Consider the following 20,323-nt stretch of genomic DNA (forward strand, 5'->3'; position numbering starts at 1 on the left):
GCATTTGAATGAGACCTTAAAACATCAATATGCTGAACATATGCGAATCCTACTCGATTTTTACAGCGATAAAGATGTTGGCAACGTAATACCGTCGGACCGGGATATTCTTAGGCATGTATTGAATATGTACAGATATTACACGTCATTCTCAGCTGATATCTAACAGATATTACACGTCATTCTCAGCTGATATCTAACAGATATTACACGTCATTCTCAGCTGATATCTAACAGATATTACACGTCATTCTCTGCTGATATCTAACAGATATTACACGTCATTCTCTGCTGATATCTAAGATAGAAATTCACTACAAAATTACTATGCGTGTCTTACATGATTTTTTAAAATAACTTCAATGAAACTCTGGACCCTTTGTGGGTGAGAAAATTTGTGAAGTAGTTTTAAACTTTGAAGTCGTCCATCTGATTTGCTACGATTACTTTAGATTAAGAACGCTTTCCGAGAACGATCTTGTTTATGAGATCGCTATCAAAACCAAAATACCGTGTTGTGTGCGTGTGTGTGTGTGTTCTCAAGCAGTGGCATCACAAGGGTTAGTGTCACCCAGTGCGGTAACTCATGGCGTCACCCCCATGGACCTCCTTCCGTAAGAGACCATACAAAATTTTTATAGACAGTCATTTTGGTGTCATCCCCTTTGATGGTGTCACCCGGTGTGGTCCGTACCCTCCCCCGCACCCCCTAGTGACCCCATTATTCTTAAGACCATATATGGCCTATATAGCTAACTTAGCCACATTAAAGTTGCGTAACACTTCGTATGTGTTATGTATAGTACATTACTTCCTTACCTCCCTTAAAAGTTACAACTATTCATGTAATAAAATGCGGTGAATTGCAGCGATCTAATTACATGTATCATCTGTAACTGCGTTAAAAAAAGTATATAAATGTAATAATAAAGTCATCAACTGTAGTAAGCATTTAATGTATCAGTAATGATTCGATATTTCTTACAGCATACACAAAGTGTCTGGATCTCTGTACCTGTGATACTTGTATTCTTAAGATTCCGCTTATCCCTCCAAAAAAACTAATTTGATCTCACTTTGGTTCCTCGAAGTATGCATTCAGGAACCTCATGCATCCACAATATAAGAACTGTTTGTCTAAATCATGTTTAATATTTTAAAAACGAAACTAAAATTTCATTTTTCGATCGAAAGTTAGTTGCAAAAGAAGAAAATTACACGTAATAACTAAATCAGGTCATTACATTAAAGAAAGGCGTGAGCATTATTACATCACATACTGAAAATTAACTCAGATGTAATTTAATGGCTCTATACCCTTTGGGATTGTTATGGGTCCTCATTTAATTGCATTAGCCCGTATAGAGTTGAATAGGCACTCAGCATTCCAAAAGACCAATATCACATGACTTACGCCGTATGTTCGTCCGTCCGTACACTCGCGTACAACCATTCCTTCTTACTATCCTTGGACCAATAAAAAGGTCAACGTGACACACCAATTTCAAATGAATGATAGTGCTAATAACAAACAATTAGAATGTAGATTGTGCAGCTAACTAGCATCTCTCGTAACCAAACGAAGTCATCCTAAAACCAAATTTTGTTTATCTTTGTATTTCTATGTACCGTTGTTATAACAGTTGCTAAAATATCAATGAGCTAACAGTATGGAGAGTAAATGCCTTGTGTGCCTATGTATGTTTTAGTTAATATGCCATTTTCAGTATTCCATAAATAATGGAATCTGTTTAATGTTAAAGTCATGGCAACCATATTAATAAGAAGAAAAAAATCCGCAAATTAATATATATATATATATATATATATATATATATATATATATATATATATATATATATATATATATGTGGGCTCACACAATTGCATAATAAAGTGCAAATGAAGTGCATTTGGGACCGCTCTGACAAACTTTTTGCTCATTATCTATAAATGGTTTATGTCATCTTTGACATGCTTGTGAAAAATTGTCTAGAAATATATGCATTAAAAAATCCCAAAATAGCATCCATAAAAACGGTATGGAAATTCTTTTATGTAATTTAGCAGCATAGCAATGCAGTAAGAAAATATAAGCAAAAATTATGCGTTTGCCGCAAAACCAACAACAACATCCGACACCCCCCACAAAAAAAAAAAATAAATCCGAACAAATATTACGCAATATGTGGAAAGATATAAAAAAGAAGTTTGATCTTTTATTAAGTTATCGTAATAAAATACACATGACTTTGATGTTGTAAACGTATTTTTTTAATGTAAATGATTTTACTATTGAGATCAAACTAGGACCTCCTACTAGAAACCACTGATATACAGTGATATAAGCATTTTATTGAAGGGGGGGGGGGAAGCAAGCGCATAACATATGGAGGTTTTTTTTTATGTTAATCGAAAAAGGAATATCCCCTCTTTCGGGCTTAAATAGGACTATGATTGGAAAATTCTAGAACAAGCTGTTTTCAGTGAAATAGTTGAAAGTTGTATTTATCTTTGATACCTTTACATGCACAAGATATCAACATTTATACAAACATTCGGCGGACAATAGTTTTGACTTTCAGTATTCCTTATAAACACCTAAAACCCAATCCCTATTTGGACTTTCAATCCAGCTGTTTTATTTTTTTTCTTCATAAAAAGAATTTCATAAACGGACAAGCATGTAAAAATGTCCACACGTACATCGTGTTCTAAGGGAAATAACTCTTTAAAATATCTTCTCGCCAGATGTCGCACAAAGCCCCAGCATCTGTAACCAATGTTAAAATTTGCGTTGACTTCAGAAATCTAACTTGCCAAATTCGAAGGTGTTTACGGACAAGTCATAGTCTTGGATTGGTTGCAGTAATATCCAGTTCAATGTGGTATTTTTTTGTGTGGAAAAAAAAGTGAATTCATATAGTAGACTGTTAGATGCCAATGAATTTGTGGTAAAATCGAGGTCGCTTAGATATTTCTATCTGACGCACTTAGTACTTTTTCACCTTTAAAAAAAATACAACACTGTTATAATGATGACTATCATTTCGTTTGAAACGTTAGTTATTCTTGCAAAGCATGCATAACAAGTGACAGTTATATATTTCTTTATACTCTTTTACGAATGGTTTCATTCAGACGCCCCTTTCCTCACAGGGGTTCGTTACAAAGAAAATTAGGAGTCTAACCTGTAACGATATTGCTACAGGTTAGACTCCTGATTTTCTTTACAACTAACCCCTTTGGTTGTAGGACTACCCTTAACACCTGTACATAAGCTACATAGCCGATTTGGGGGGGGGGGGAGGGGGGAAGAATGACAAAGGAAAAGTAATGTATCATTCCTTAAGCTTTTCTTATATTTATCGTAAGTTTGGTTTAAAAATACAAACGGGGAAGAAATCATGAAGGTATTATTATAAATGGTTTTTTTGTAAGTAAAGAAAATTATCAAATTTAGATTATGTCATGTTTTATAAAAAACAAAAAATAATTGGCAATGTGTACATGCAAAATATCAATCATTAAGTGTACCGTTTTTGTACTGGAAAACTGTCTTCAATCCTTCATACTTCATTTCTCTAGAAGTGCAGATAATTAGGGACAAAATATTTAAAGCTACAGGAGATTGATTTAGTTTTAATTTATTGTCATTCTTATCATTATATATACAAGTTAAGAAAAACAAAAACATTTATACAGCATTGATTGATTGAAAATTTGATTCATGCAGAGTTAGGGGTCATCTTATAAGTGTGAGATACAATAAATTCAATAATCTAACTGTTTTTACAAGTTAAGAAAATGATCAGTGGTGTCATTAGGTGCCAGGGTCTGGGGATTTAACCTGGCAACTTTTCCGCTTGTACCCAACTGTATTCACTAAATCAATTAATGTTTTTGAAGTTAAAAAATATATAAAAAAACTCCTATTTTGATGGAAAACCCTTGTAGTTGTAAAATCAATGAACACACAATGAAATGATGTTAAGTTAAATATCAAGATTCTCAAGATTGAAAATTTAATGTTAATGTAAAATTGCTTGTCTTTAGATAGAAAATTCTAATACTTTGATATAAATAACAAAAAGTGTAAATGTTTATTTACTTATGAAGTATTAATGCAAACATGTTGTGAATCTGTACAGTTTGACTTGGTGTTGTAAAGACATGTGTGAATGACATCGAGAGATGCGTTTTCTTGAGAACTCCAAGGAGTTTGTGCTACCATGTCAGAATAGTGTATTGTGAAAACAAAATTGTGTTTAGCATCAAAATGGGGGGTGAGGGTGCAAAATGATGTATTATTATATGCCATATAGCATGGTATACAGATCGGTTCTTAAAGACTAGTATCTGGTATATCCACTTTATGTCAGTTGTATAGTTGATTCACAGTCATTTTTGTTTGAAACTTAGAAATTTGAAGCACATGATTGTCTCCTTTCTTCCATTCTTTCGTATCTCTCACTCTATCAGTCTATGAGTAAATCTATCTATCTATCTATCTGTCTGTCTGTCTGTCTGTCTGTCACCAAACACACAGTCATGTCATATTAAAGTTCCCGAGATAGCTGTAAGGTTCTCTTGAGTATAGTTATTAAGAATAGCATGACATTAAAAATAAATACAGAGAAATTTACTTACACAGAAGTTAAATATTTAGTTATTTGCCCCTTGCCTCACAAATCTGCTTCTAATTTTCTTGGAACACTCAAACAAAGGTTCTGAATATAGTGTAATGGGGAAGGTCATGCCAGATTTCCTTTTTTACCACAGCTATTAAATCACCCATGGAATGAGTATCACTTATTCTCCTCTGAACTCAAATATTCAAAGTTCTCTGTATATTATAGATTGCACGAGACTTTGTGAGGGTCATTTCAAGTTGAGGATCTGGTTTTCTGTTTTCTGCTGAATTCATCCTGTCAGAAGCATGGGTGGGGTCATTATGACCTGAAAAAATCCACAGACTTGGAAGCAAGATTTTGCAGCAGGCCATAGACAGTGGTCTAAAATTGAACATATCTTTCAAAGAATTTAATAGTCCCTCAAGCCAACTCCCTTGTAGGCTGCCCTGCTCTAAAACAGATCAGATAACACATAACTACTTTCTGTCACCATTTTTGCCAAGACACTCAAGAAAAAACTTTTCATTAGCTCTCTTAAAAATGAAAACTTATTTATTTAAGTTCCATACATATTTGAGTTAAATCATGACATATCACCACAGACATCGATTTATAAGATTCCAGTGAAAGTTGTCTCCACTAATACTCATCATTTTGCATGATTTAATTTAGATTAAAAATGGTAATGGATTTAGTAATGACCTCTGTTTTAAATCCTACAGAATGAAATCCTTTTTGCTCATTTATGGAAAAAAAATTGTTTGGTGAATTAGTGTTAAATGGTGTTTTCAAGTCACCAAAGAGAAAGCATCCTATTTTTCTTCACAATGCAAATCAGCAGACCATCTGTCTTATTGTTTTTATCCTATGCCCAGTCACAGTCTAGTTTCTACAGGAGTTCTTCTGCACATTGCTTTAGAATTAAATTCTCCCATTTATTGATGTCAACAGACTAATTTTGTACACAGTAAATCCTTTTTGAGATGTTTTAAAATCGCTTTCTTTAGATCAGTGCTAAGGTCTTTGTCTCATGCAGCTATGTTTAAGGTCAAGGAATTTAGGTAAAAAGTACTGAGACACTGCAGTATTCAGCTGACATCACATGAAACATACTCGCTAGATCAAGGGTGTCAAACATACTTTTTAGTCCATCTCACAGACCATGTCTTGTGTTAGTGTCAAGTTTGTGTGCTTATCAGTGTTCATGATACATAGGGCTTGAGTGAAGTGCATTTATATCAAATCTGGGTTGCCATAGCAAATGAATTTGACACCCCTGTACCAAACTACTGCCATAGCAAATAAATTTGACACCCCTGTACTAAACTGCTGCCATAGCAAATAAATTTGTGACACCCCTGTACTAAACTGCTGCCATAGCAAATGAATTTAACACCCATGTACTAAACTGCTCACATAGCAAATTAATTTGACACCCCTGTACTAAATTGCTGTATTAGCAAATGAATTTGACACTCCTGTACTAAACTGCTGTAATAGCTAATGAATTTGACACTCCTATACTAAACTGCTGCCATAGCAAATACATTTTTGACACCCCTGTACTAAACTGCTGCCATAGCAAATGAATTTGACACCTCTGTACTAAACTGCTGTAATAGCAAATGAATTTGACACTCCTGTACTAAACTGCTGCCATAGCAAATGAATTTGACAATCCTTTACTAAACTGCTGCCATAGCAAATTAATTGGACACCGTACTAAACTGCTGCCATAGCAAATGAATTTGACCCCCTTGTACGAAACTGCAACCATAGCAAATGAATTTGATATCTCTGCCATAGATTTTATCCATCTACTCTAATCCCCTCTTTTTTGGCATTTAAGGTAAATATCTTGTTGCAAGCTTCTATGTTTGATATGTATTCACTATTTGTTGTTTTGGTAACTTTAGTGATTAGCATGACTAGCTATATCAAAGTGTTCCATTTTGTTACAACTCATTATACCATTTTGAATTGTTTAGAGGCCCTGTGTGGCCAAATGATCTCAGGCACTCACCCTTTCAGATCACTGACATCTCACCTCTGTCCTCATGGGTTCAAGTCTTGGGCTTGAATAATAATGGTGTGTGGGAAAGCTTTCTAGTAGCTCTTCATGGGTCACAGTGGTTTTTCCTGGGGTTTTCCAGGTTTCTTCCTCCAATAAAATATACTGGCTGTCATGTATTTCCTATTATGTGCTGAAAAATGGCATTAAACCCATCACAACCAACCAAACAACCAACCTTTGAATGTATTGATATTACATTTCATAAAATATCTTGGTACCACAATAGTTTTGAGGAAATAAATATCTGACATGATCAGTTAAATTTCAGGATTTCTGACCAGATAGATTAGATTTGATTATGTAGATAGATAGACAGGTAGGTAGGTAGGTAGGTAGATAGATTAGATAGATAGATAGATATATAGATAGATAGATGATAGATAGAGAGATAGATATATATAGATAGGTAGGTAGGTAGGTATGTAGGTAGATAGACAGATATAGATAGATAGATAGATAGGTAGGTAGATAGATTAGATATATAAAGCTATTTTAGTTTTGTGGAATTTATATACTATGCCAATATACTTTTCATTAGAATGTCATTCTGTTGGCCGAGGTGACCTTTTGTTACATTGGAAGGTCATCAGGCATTATCTTCAGCATTCAGACTAACGAAAGATTTATCTTGGTGTAAATTATTTTTCTTCAGACTCTTCAAATAAAATGGCTATGGATTTTGAATATGAACTATTTCACGCAGTGTCCAACAATGAGCCAGAAAGACTAAAGGAGACCCTGGAAGCTGGGGCTGACCCGGACCAGTTTTATGAGGACATTACGAGGATCAGCTCCAAATCTATTCTGCATATGGCCTGTGAGAAGGGGCGAGAGGAGTGTGTTAAGGTGGGATCATTACTGCATATGGCCTGTGAGAAGGGGCGAGAGGAGTGTGTTAAGGTGGGATGATTACTGCATATGGTCTGTGAGAAGGGGCGAGAGGAGTGTGTTAAGGTGGGATCATTACTGCATAAGGGCTGTGAGAAGGGGCGAGAGGAGTGTGTTAAGGTGGGATCATTACTGCATAAGGGCTGTGAGAAGGGGCAAGAGGAGTGTGTTAAGGTGGGATCATTACTGCATATGGCCTGTGAGAAGGGGCGAGAGGAGTGTGTTAAGGTGGGATCATTACTGCATAAGGGCTGTGAGAAGGGGCAAGAGGAGTGTGTTAAGGTGGGATCATTACTGCATATGGCCTGTGAGAAGGGGCGAGAGAAGTGTGTTAAGGTGGGATCATTACTGCATATGGCCTGTGAGAAGGGGTGAGAGGAGTGTGTTAAGGTGGGATCATTACTGCATATGGCCTGTGAGAAGGGGCGAGAGGAGTGTGTTAAGGTGGGATCATTACTGCATATGGCCTGTGAGAAGGGGCGAGAGGAGTGTGTTAAGGTGGGATTATTACTGCATATGGCCTGTGAGAAGGGGCGAGAGGAGTGTGTTAAGGTGGGATCATTACTGCATATGGCCTGTGAGAAGGGGCGAGAGGAGTGTGTTAAGGTGGGATGATTACTGCATAAGGGCTGTGAGAAGGGGCGAGAGGAGTGTTAAGGTGGAACCATATTTAGTGAGACAAACCAATACTTCATATGACCTGTGAGATGGGCCAAGAGAAGTGTGTCAAGGTGGGATCATATTTAGTTAGACAAACCAATACTGCATATGGTCTTTGAGAAGGGGCAAGAGGAATGTGTTATGGTGGGAAACTTTCTGCTTACTGGTATATTATGAAATACACCAACAAAAAAAACATTATTTTGTAGACCTGACGTTTTTAGGCCAGAAATATTCAGAACCATAATTTATGTCAAGATTTTAGACTTCTTGTCCTATGATCAAAAGTAAACTGGTCTGAACTGCACACAGACAGGTGAACCTTTGCATAAGGTAGGGTAAATTTGAAGATTTAAAGTAAAAGGTGGCCAGGACATAAAAATGATGCGTTTCAACAGGCTACAAAGTAACATTTTTACACTTCTGCAGATGCACAAGCTAAATAAGACAATAGAAAATACCATTTTAATGCACATAGGTATCCAACTAAACAAAAATCTGTCAGAAACCACATATATTTTTAGATGTATTTAGAAGCAACCCAAAAAATGTGTTTCCTACTCCCGTTTCAGGCAAAAATGACAACAATCTCAAGGGATTAACAAGTTAGAACTTAAAGTCAAAGGAATGTGAATGATCTTTTCCAGTTAATCTTCAAACACATTATGATCAAAACAATAGTTCTTTTAGCAGTTTGACAATCCTGACTTACTATGTAAACAAGGGTAGTAGCTTTTGATCACTTGTTCATTTGAATGTGGGGACAATCTAAAAAGAATTTTGGGAATTGATTTGTTCAAAATATTACACAGACATGTGGCTGATTTAATTTAATTAAATTTTGATGCATTGACACATAAAGGCATTGTTGACTTTGATGTAATCTCAGATGGATTACAGGTTCATTATCATGCTGTATTGCATCTTATCTTCAAGAGTTCCAGAATGACAGTAAATAGACTAGACAATGTTGTGGGCAGAGTAACTAGTCAGAATGTTAACATAATTATGATTACCCTTTTAGTGGGAGTTTAAATTTCAGGTGATAGAAGACAATGGAATATTCAATATCAATTTCGTTTTCAAATATTTGCAACAAAATATTCATGTTCAGATGTTCATCTTAGCAGTCAAGATGTGAGGCAAAGTGATGTATCAGTCGGTGTTGGTGATGTAGTTTACCAGTCTTCTATTTCTGTTTATAAACAAACGGCCTGTTTGGTGTCTCTTCTGTTGTGCTAACACATGGTTTTGAATGAAAACAGCAAGCCATTTTAATAAATCAATATATTGATATTCGATTTCATGAATTAAAAGCCATCTTATAATGCCAACAAAAAAATGACCAAAATTTCAAGCTTCAGTTAAAGAAAATAAATTGTTTTCGTTGAAGCATTTAATACACTTACAGATAGAAAAGTATCTGGTAGAGTTTGCATCATTATGTATCATTACATACACATACATGCACATATAATCAAAATGACAGTCATTAAATTAAAATGGTACCTAACTTTTGTCTTTAAAATCCATGGACATTGGAATGCAGTATTGAATTCATGTTGCTGACTTTGGTGATCTCATTAATTGGACTTTGAAGTTGATGCAAATTTTGTTGCTGTTCATCACTGAAATCTCATTAAAGTTCTAACTTCCCCCAAAATTTTGTTAAATGTTTCTCAGCGTGATCTTTCTGCATCTACCTCAATGCAGGCTGGTGTCAGCATGCCAGTGGATGTTGTATGCTCAGACTAATGTTGGTGAGGTGTTTGCAGTTTGTGCAAAGAATAAATGCTTCACATTGCTGGTGCATGTCACATAGCAGATGATTCCTCCATCCCTGATTATGGTTGTGTTTGACATTTTGCCTTGGAAATTTAATCATATCCTCAGACTTCTTCTAAGTCTATAATTCCAGAACAGAATATAAATGATCTCCCAAAGACCAAATTCAAGTTATCACAGATAATTTGGATAACTAATTGCAGAAATGATCTCCCAAAGAGCAAATTCAGGTTGTCATCACATGATTTGGATAGCTACTTTGTAAGATTAGCAATCTTGATTCTATGACCTATACTTCAGGTCAGTTTACCCTAGATATTTACAAATGAATCCATGCTTTGTTCTATAAATACTCTAAGTATTAAAATGAGCAACATCCTCATCTGCTTGTCTGAGTGAGATTAACAGGCAGAAACATTCTCAGACCTTTGGAAGGCTGTATTAATAAGGACACTGCGATCTGTTTTTGGATGGACAAGTTTTTGAAAGTTCACATACTAAATTAAATTACACCAGCAAACTTTCACACCACTATACAGCTATGACTGTCTGACTCATTATATGTTCAAAATGCAATAAAGAAGCTGTAGGTGAAATAAAATGTGTATTTATGGCTTTTATAAAAGAACGCTGTAGAGGCACAGAACTTGAAAAGGACTTGACTCTTGCAAGAATTTTGGGTCTAATGACCACATAACTGAACATATCCAATACCACATTATCGAAATACTGTATTATGACATGGAATCAGAATCTTGCACAAATAAAATGACAAATATATTAATATCAGCTCTACAATCATTATCTGGATTGGATCAGTATCATGGGCTATTTGGAAATTTTCCATCAGTTTCCCTTGTTTCTTTTAATTTTGCAAAATGTTATGGATCAGTTTTGATCTCAGTTGAAATGAACACCTCTTTTGAACAGAATCTCTTAAGTGTCTGTCATCACAGGCCCACTTTTGCTTCTTGTACATTTTGGAGGCCTTTTATTCCATTACACACCTAAGTTGTAGGATGCAGGCAGTCACATCTCTTATTTGGGTGAAAGGGGAAGAAGGATGAAGAGACATCTGCATGTGTCACCTGTTAAAGATACATTTATTTAAATATCTACATCAATATCTATCATGTGATTGAAAGAGCTATATGCATAGGTCATTATAATAATATAATATTTCTGAAAATGTGGCTTCTTCCATTGATGAAATATAAATATGTCTGTTGCATACTAATTTACAGCTATGTTATTATTTATGATTTTGCTTACATTTTTGTTTTAAGTGTTTAGCCAGTTATAGGAAAAAATATTAATTGCAGTTTTCTTAAATACAAAGGAAAAATTTCTTTGTGCTAAAAATTGAGGACAAAAAATAATTCTGACCTAAAATATTGATTGTGTGAACAGTGGTAGCATATGGAAAATTACCTTCATGTAAAACTTGTGTGAACAGTGATAGGATATGGAAAATTACCTTCGTGTAAAACTTGTATGAACAGTAATAAGATATGGAAAATTACCTTCATGTAAAACTTGTATGAACAGTAATAAGATATGGAAAATTACCTTCGTGTAAAAACTTGTATGAACAGTGATAGGATATGGAAAATTACCTTCGTGTAAAACTTGTATGAACAGTAATAAGATATGGAAAATTACCTTCGTGTAAAAACTTGTATGAACCGTAATAGGATATGGAAAATTACCTTCGTGTAAAACTTGTATGAACAGTAATAAGATATGGAAAATTAAGTTCGTGTAAAAACTTGTATGAACAGTGATAGGATATGGAAAATTACCTTCGTGTAAAACTTGTATGAACAGTGATAGGATATGGAAAATTACCTTCATGTAAAACTTGTATGAACAGTAATAAGATATGGAAAATTACCTTCGTGTAAAAGTTGTATGAACAGTAATAAGATATGGAAAATTACCTTCATGTAAAACTTGTGTGAACAGTAATAAGATATGGAAAATTACCTTCATGTAAAACTTGTGTGATACTAGGAAGATTTCATTCTTTGTGCAACCAGTTATTTGCATCAGTATTGATTGATTACTGTATATACATCGAGTCCAAAATAGACTCTGATCTGCTACCATATAATGCACTGGCAGATTGGGGTCTATGTTGCTTGTTCTACTGATTACTCCTAACATACATCATTGATCCAGATCTGCTGGTGCATGATGTACTGGTAGATCTGGGTCTTTGCATTTCACTGTGGGACTTGATATGTAAGTGAATATATTTGGTAGGTTTATCACTTGTAGTGTTTTTACAATGTAAGTACAGGGATCACCAACTTTAGCTGTCTTGTGTTTCCCAAATAATGACTCAAAAATCATAATGTGGTGGTTCTAAGGGAATAACATTGTGCTAAATACCCCATAAATTGCTGAAACCAGACACAACACTGCATTTGAGTATGTTTTTGGAAATGTTTTGCTTTAATCATAAACCATTTCAAATCTCTGCTTCAGGTTCTGCTTGCGCACAATGCAAATCCTCGCATTAATGACAGATGGTCTCAGACACCACTGATGTACTGCATGACAACACACCACTATGAGATAGGAGAAATTATTCTTCAGCAAGAACCAGCAACTGTTGATGATGAAGACAGATATGGCAAAACAGCGTTACATAAAGCCGTGGAGACGGGTTGTGAGGAGTCTGTCAGGCTGTTGTTGAGATACAATGCCAATGTTAATCACAGGACCCATGGTGGAGTTACAGCGATGATGTTTCTTTGTGATAGTACTGACCTCAGCAATGTCGCAAATGTATTAAAACTTCTTTTAGATGCTGCAGCAGAGGTGGATATCAAAGATCACACTCTTCGCACTGCATTACATGTAAGATGGTACTATTTGTAGTACACCAGTGTAGCTTACTGTAGTCAGTGTTCCACACTCATAAGTTGCCTGACTAATATTACTAACATTACTTTCTTATACTAATTATAATTTCTCTTTACTATACAACATTGCATATGAATTTCATGACATTACAGAGATTTTATACTCTATTTCAGCCATTTTAGTTCTTGAATTTAACATTTAGAAATGTTAGTTCCAAAAAAGGTAGAAAATGACATTTAACTGTGTACAAAATAAGAATTGTTTCAAATGAAAAATGATGTAATAGTATGGCATACAGATAACATGGCTACATCAGTCTGCAGGAAACGAAATCATACATCAGAAATAGGTTTTATCAAAAGAGAAGAAAGGTAAACTATTTAGGAATTCACTAATATTTCTTAAATTTACACACTACATATAAAGGTACTTATTTTTTATTTGCATGAAGAGGCATGGTAAATAAAATGAATGGTGTGTTAGATTACCTTGGTTTCTTTGATTTTGTTTATTAATACAGTATTATTTAGTGTAGCAGTTATGTGTAGACTAAACCAGGAAAACAAACTGATGGCTGTCTTTTGTCTTGCTAAAATTAGATAATAACAGGGTATTATAGGTACTGTTGTGATCAGAATTGTAAAATTAGCTAAATGTTTTTAAAAAGTTGTTCATAGGCAAAACAGTGTTCTGCACAGCTTATTTCCTGTTAATTCTAGTATGCAGCTATTAGGAAGAACCCAACAACCATGGAGCTGTTACTTAGGGCAGGTGCTGATCCAAATATAGTGGACAAGACAGGACACACACCACTAACCAACATCATCTGGGAAAATGTTCGCATTAAGGACGGTCAGAGTGCGATTGATCCAAATGTAATGGCATGTATCGAGTTGCTGACACAGGCAGGCACTGATCTGAATGTGACTGTTATGGAGTATAGTAACCCTCTGATAGTGTCAGCATTCCTCAAGGCTTGGATGCTTGTCAGATACTTTCTTGAACACGGAGCTGACCCTAACCCAAAGTGTAAAAATTTCATTGTTTTAACTTTTGTTTACGTTGCTTGCATAGCCAGTTCTTAAAAAATATTTGAAAAACCATAGAATCTTTTTTTTATTTTCTGGAAGAGGGATCTTTGAGGTGCACAGAGATATTATTAGGGCACCAACAGAAGACTACTGACTTTTAAAGCGCAACTACATAAGGGATCAAAACAAGTGCTTGGTACCACTGATGCGTAGTGCAAGTGTGTTACTACAAAAGGCATCAAACCAGGTACCAGGTACCACTGATGTGTAGTGCTAGTGTGGTATTGCAATTTCATGCAGAACCCTAACTTTATCTGAGAAACATGATAATGGGGAAGACTTCTGACTGCTGTGTACAAGAAATTCTGCCAACAGCTTCCATTAAGTGATGGTATTATATGTGTGGTCCAGAACTTATAGATATATCAAACCATGGAACAATAGTGATCCATAGCTATAGAGGGTTGACTGAAAATCATCATCATGATCTCATGCAGTTTATATCAATATGAGCCATCCCAGTTATGCAGGTCATATCAGTATCAGCCATCTCAATTATCTAGGTCATATCAGTATCAGCCATCCCAAGCATGCAGGTCATATCAGTATCAGCCACCCCAAGTATATAAGTCATATCAGTATGAGCTATCTCAAGCATGCAGGTCATATCAATATAAGCCATCCCAAGCATGCAGCTCATATCAATATGAACCATCCCAAGAATGCAGGTCATATCAATATGAACCATCCCAAGAATGCAGGTCATATCAATATGAATCATCCCAAGCATGCAGGTCATATCAATATGAACCATCTCAATTATCTAGGTCATATCATTATGAGCCATCCCAAGCATGCAGGTCATATCAGGATCAGCTACCCCAAGCATCAATATGAGCCATTCCAAGCATGTAGGTCAGATCAATATGAACCATCCCAAGCATGCAGGTCATATTAGTATCAGCCATCTCAAGCATCCAGGCCATATCAGTATCAGCCATCTCAAGCATGCAGGTCATATCAGTATGAGCCATCCTAAGCATGCAGGTCATATCAGTATCAGCCATCTCAAGCATCCAGGCTATATATGTATCAGCCATCTCAAGCATGCAGGTCATATCAGTATCAGCCATCTCAAGCATACAGGTGATATCAGTATCAGCCATCTCAAGCATCCAGGCCATATCAGTATCAGCCATCTCAAGCATCCAGGCCATATCTGTATCAGCCATCTCAAGCATCCAGGCCATATCTGTATCAGCCATCTCAAGCATGCAGGTCATATCAGTATCAAGCATCCAGGCCATATCAGTATCAGCCATCTCAAGCATCCAGGCTTTATCTGTATCAGCCATCTCAAGCATCCAAGCCATATCTGTATCAGCCATCTCAAGCATCCAGGCCATATCTGTATCAGCCATCTCAAGCATCCAGGCCATAATCAATATCAGCCATCTCAAGCATGCAGGTCATATCAGTATGAGCCATCTCAAGCGTCCAGGTCTAATCAGTATCAGCCACCCCAAGCATCAATATGAGCCATCCCATGCATGCAGGTTATATAGGTTATATAAGTGTGATCCATCCCAAGCATGCAGGTCATATCAATATGAACCATTCCAAGCATGCAGGTCATATCAATATGAGCCACCCAAGCATACAGGTGATATCAGTATCAGCCATCTCAAGCATCCAGGTCATATCAGTATCAGCCATCCCAAGCATGCAGGTCATATCAGTCTGAGCCATCTCAAGCATCCAGGTCATATCAGTATCAGCCATTCCAAGCATGCAGGTTATATCAATATGAACCATCCCAAGAATGCAGGTCTTAGATGTTGAATCATGTCACAAAATTTTGTTAAAGACATATAGCAAATGGAAAAATAACAAGTTGAGCCATGTACAGGATACACACATTAGTAGCTATCAGTTGTTCAGTAAGTCTAATGGGTACATAGGGGAGAGGTTGAGTTTGAATAAAGGGCCTTGTTTTGCATTTGTAAACAGTACACTTGTTTAGAAAGTTTCATAAATGTTGCGGCCTTAGCTAGATGATGGCTTTATATCCTAGATGATGTAAGATATGATAATGTGATTTAATGTTTTTAGGTAAATTTGAGTGATTAAAATTTAGTCACAGGATATAGTTATTATGAAATACATGTAAATGAATTCATACATTAATAGGGCTTGAAATGTTTTTCAGTTGTAAACTGTACAAAATACTGAGTCTGCTTCATATACCGCTCGTCTAATCCAATGAGTATCTGAAGAAAGCTACTTATTCTTCTGTAGCCACCATTCATAAATATGAGAATACTAGTGGAATGTTCTAGCTCAGATTCTGCAATTATGTTGTTAAGTCTCATTTTATTAAAACAAATAAACATTTGATATTCTAATTTATTGGTTCCCAGCATAGGGGCTGTGGACCTCTATAGGGCCATGGGTTTATTCCAAGGGAGCGTAAAAGTATAATTTTAATCATATGGGGCTCTGCAGTATTTTTTTTAAGTAAAGAAGGGGGGTCTGCACACTCAAAAAGGTCGGAAAATACTACTCTAATTCATTGTGATCTTTATGCTTGGATGGTTCATAGAGAGTTTATACATTAGAACCTGTCTTGAAAGACCACCTCTTTTGCCAAAAAATTATGGTCTCTTCAAGACATGTGGCCTCCCATAACAGGACACAATGCAATATAATTAATAAATTGGTGCATTAAGAATGTGGTCTCTCAAGACAGGTGGTCTTGCATAGCAGTGGTCATTCAAGACAGCTTTTACTGTATATCCAGAACGAAAAAAATTTGAAAGTTATACACTTGCAAACAAGTCAGGTCCAACTCCAAACAAGATGGAGCCTGATCTGCCTTTGTTTTATCCACCAGCAGCTCAAGGTCCATGTTGCTTGTTCTACTCTTAACCAACTGCACAGACCCAGACCTGCCAACAGATCATGTGATCACAGATCTGCATCCATGCAGTTTGCAGTTGGATCTGATTTATATTCTAATATATACGGTAGTCAGTAATTTCCATGTTTTATGCTTGACGAGCTTGTACAAATGTGCACTTCCGCCATCAAACATGGTCACAATTACTACAACTGGAAAATCCATTTAATGACATAACAAAAAAAAAACACTTGGCAGACTTCGATTAAATTTTGCAAAGTATTCTTGCAAAGTATAACATTAATCTTGAAAAACAGTGCCAATCTGCAATCAAATATAGTTGATATTACTCAAAATTTAGAAATCTTTGATAACTTTTTCAGCACAACTGCTTGACTGTCTTCGATCAAATTTGAACATATGTGTTCTTGCTTGAATTCTTTCAGATTTATACAAATGTTGTTCCTCCATCAAATGACTGCTTCGGATGCGGGAGATCGTGGGTTCAAACCCTGGCTGAGTCATAGCAAAGACTGAAAACTATTTAAAGCCATGTTCAAAATCCAAATTACTCACTTCTCTATCAAACATGTCTGCTGTTACTAACAGTAGAAAAACAGTTACACAACTTCATCTCAAAAATCACTGAACAGACTTTTACTTCCTTTCCCACAAAGCTTCCTGGCAATGCAGTCTTTCAGTATTGAATAATTGATGCTATCAACTATGGCTGAAGAGACAGAAACTAGAGAAACCCTGAAACAGTTGTTTTCGTAATATGTGCAATCAATATCATTAAAAGAAATTTTGATGGAAAGCACCCAACTGACCCAGATTTCTTGTCTAACTGCTTTTGCATTTGGCTGTTAGATGTCAGATAAGTAAATTTGGGTCTCTTGTTACTGTTGCTGTTGTTGTTTTTATAGTTGTTATTATTATCATTGCAGTCCATTCATTAGTGACGCCACTTCTGATAAGTGCCAACAAGGAAGACACCAAAACAGCCAAGGTTTTGTTGGACTGGGACGTAAACCTGTATGCCAAAGGTCATATTAATCAAGGTGCCAAGGATATGTTTCGAGATCCTGTAGAATTGTCTCTTGAGAGTGGCTGTATTGAGTTTGTAATGCTTCTGGTTGGGTGTGGATACTTCCTAAATCGGATTGAATATCTCAGGAAAAGTATGGTTCCTGGAATACCCCAGGCTCTTCAAGATGAGCCAGAATGGTTGCTATGGTTGCAGGTAAATGCCAGAAATCCACTTTCCCTTTTCAAAACTGCAATCTTCCGAATAAGAAGCATTTTAAGGAAAGAGATCAGTAGAAAAGCTGAGAAGCTGCCATTACCAAGAAAACTAATTGAGTCGGTGCAGTTGAAGGATTGGCTTGGATAAAAGATAGGAAATGAATCCAGGAAATCTATCTTGAAGCATAGTACAAGTTTGTCTTTGTGCCTTCCACTGCTTTTTAAAGTACATTTGGGATTAGCTGATCCCATTGCTTCAGTGAGAATTTTGTTCATATGATTTAGTAATATACAACACATCCATCAATTATATTCATGGAGTACAAATGAGGCAATGCAACTAAAACCGTGTTTAACCATCTTTGTGGGGTTTATATTAATATAATTGGCTTTTTGCAGTATCACAGACTAGTTCATCAATTTTTCATTCACTTCATAATAAAATTCAAACTTGGTTCTAGCTAAGAAATGTGTATGGAATCTACCAAGACTGATTCTCCTAAAATGCCAACTAATTGCCATTTTCAAACCTTGTATAGACTTTCACATGCCATTTTAGTAGCAATAAACTTAGCATATATACATTTTTACTGAGGAAATACAATATGATAACTTACCTGTTGACAGCAAACCACGTTTTCATTTGAACCATTGTTAATACAGATAAAGATGTTTATTTTAGCAAAACCAAGATAATTCATGCTCACAAAAATGACTGAATTGACAATAGTTTAGAATCACAGAATCATGAAGTGAAATATTGGTAATGACTGAGGTATCCAAAAATGAGGTGTGAACAGTATCACATATTATGTTTCGATTTCTTTTGTTTTTAATTTTCTTTGGACAAGTCCTGTAGTTATAATGTTTTTAGCTTGGATGGATTTATTTATCTCAAGTCGCTGGCCTGCTGTCTGCCTTCAGTTTGTATTTCTAATAAAATCCACTTTTCTAAATCCATTTTTCTATATTTAGCTCTTTTGATCATTTGGCTTTGAAAATGAGAGGCTGGCAATATAAAGGGACATAACTCAAGTTATACTTCTAAGGGGTAATGACTAGACTGTATGTTTACCTCAGGTGATATCATTTTACAGTTTAAATCAATTCAGCATGAACAGAGCTAACAAAAGGTAAATTTTATATTTATTTTTTTATGAAATTTTTCTAGAAATATTTAAGCATTTACTTGGGAAATTAAAAAAAAGAAAGGGAATGACATCGACTGTGATAATTCCTATTACATGATTTTAGAGATGTATCATTATTTTCCTTATGATCGTAAAAATGAACATGATAATCAATACAGTAGTCCCCCTGTAAGGCCACCCCTATTGCAGCAGGGAAGTGGCCTTTCTACAGGGGGATGACAAATGTGAATAGTAAATACATTATGAAGAAAGTCACAAGTACATTTAATTCTAAAACATTTAATATTTTCATTAAAAATCACATGCATGTTGTGAAATAAATGTAAAACAAAGTGTTTCATCATTTTCAAAAGAATGTTATGAATAACCATTGATATAGTTTTAAAACTGTCTTCATAATTATGTTACATATCACATCATCTGTCACTTTGTTGGTAACAGTCTAAAAAATAAAACCAGTCTTGTCATAATTAAAAAATCCTTGCTGTCATATCCCCTGCATATATCGTTTAGTCTTTTGTTCCAATCTTCGACAACTTCATTATTAACATCAGCTGATTCTCCACTAAGGACAGAACACTTAATATTGTGTCGCACTTGAAATCTGTGCAACCATCCGTTACTTGCGGTTAAGTCGTCATATCCCAATTCAACTGACAAAGTTGTTGCTTTTTCTTGTCATTCAAATTGGGATACAAACATCTCTTGACTCAAACAATCTTCCTTTCTCTGTCCATTTCACCTTCCCACTTCTGCAGAATTGTTTCCTTATCTTTCACGATATTGTTTATCTGAGTCTTTCCGACATTAGTTTTCTGCAAAGATCCTTGACACCCCCCTTCTTGGTCAGTTGAATTAATTTCACTTTCTCTTCTAAACTGAGGATTTTTCTTTTCCTCGATGACATGTTGATCTTTTTGCAGTAAGTTATTCATGTTGTCAACTACAATACTGATAAAACAATTTTTTATGCATCTAAACAAATTGCCCTTTGTTTTTAAATGAAGTGATCTTGTCACATGATTCGTTAGTCGCAGTCTGGTACCCTATTGTTTTTATACATTTCTTTACACTAAGTGACAGAA

At 35.5% G+C, this 20,323-nt stretch overlaps 1 protein-coding gene across 5 annotated transcripts; it reads left to right on the top strand.

The window, feature by feature from the left end:
• Positions 1 to 2,750: 2,750 nt before the first annotated feature.
• Positions 2,751 to 19,735, top strand: LOC149798618 (B-cell lymphoma 3 protein-like). Of its 5 annotated transcripts, none has more exons than XM_089957451.1 (5): positions 2,751 to 2,888; positions 7,412 to 7,554; positions 12,532 to 12,906; positions 13,632 to 13,941; positions 17,790 to 19,735. In XM_089957451.1, exons 2-5 carry the CDS (start codon positions 7,519 to 7,521, stop codon positions 18,233 to 18,235), a joined length of 1,167 nt encoding a protein of 388 aa, XP_089813577.1. In that variant the 5' UTR covers positions 2,751 to 2,888; positions 7,412 to 7,518; the 3' UTR covers positions 18,236 to 19,735. The 5 variants fall into 5 exon arrangements, with proteins under 5 accessions (XP_089813577.1, XP_089813574.1, XP_089813575.1 ...); XM_089957448.1 differs by having other exon boundaries at positions 2,760 to 2,888; positions 7,361 to 7,554; XM_089957449.1 differs by having other exon boundaries at positions 2,766 to 2,878; positions 7,361 to 7,554.
• Positions 19,736 to 20,323: the final 588 nt, after the last annotated feature.

Source organism: Sinohyriopsis cumingii, chromosome 5 (genome assembly GCF_028554795.1).
Source record: "Sinohyriopsis cumingii isolate HCF-2022 chromosome 5, ASM2855479v2, whole genome shotgun sequence".
Lineage (NCBI taxonomy): Eukaryota > Metazoa > Mollusca > Bivalvia > Unionida > Unionidae > Sinohyriopsis > Sinohyriopsis cumingii.

Bases quoted from the DNA above. Each gene is read 5' to 3' on its own strand.
- LOC149798618 (XM_089957448.1), top strand. From the start codon at position 7,375: ATGGCTATGGATTTTGAATATGAACTATTTCACGCAGTGTCCAACAAT. The intron at 7,555-12,531 runs GTGGGATCATTA...TCTCTGCTTCAG, and splicing joins GGCGAGAGGAGTGTGTTAAG to GTTCTGCTTGCGCACAATGC. The intron at 13,942-17,789 runs GTAAAAATTTCA...TTATCATTGCAG, and splicing joins AGCTGACCCTAACCCAAAGT to TCCATTCATTAGTGACGCCA.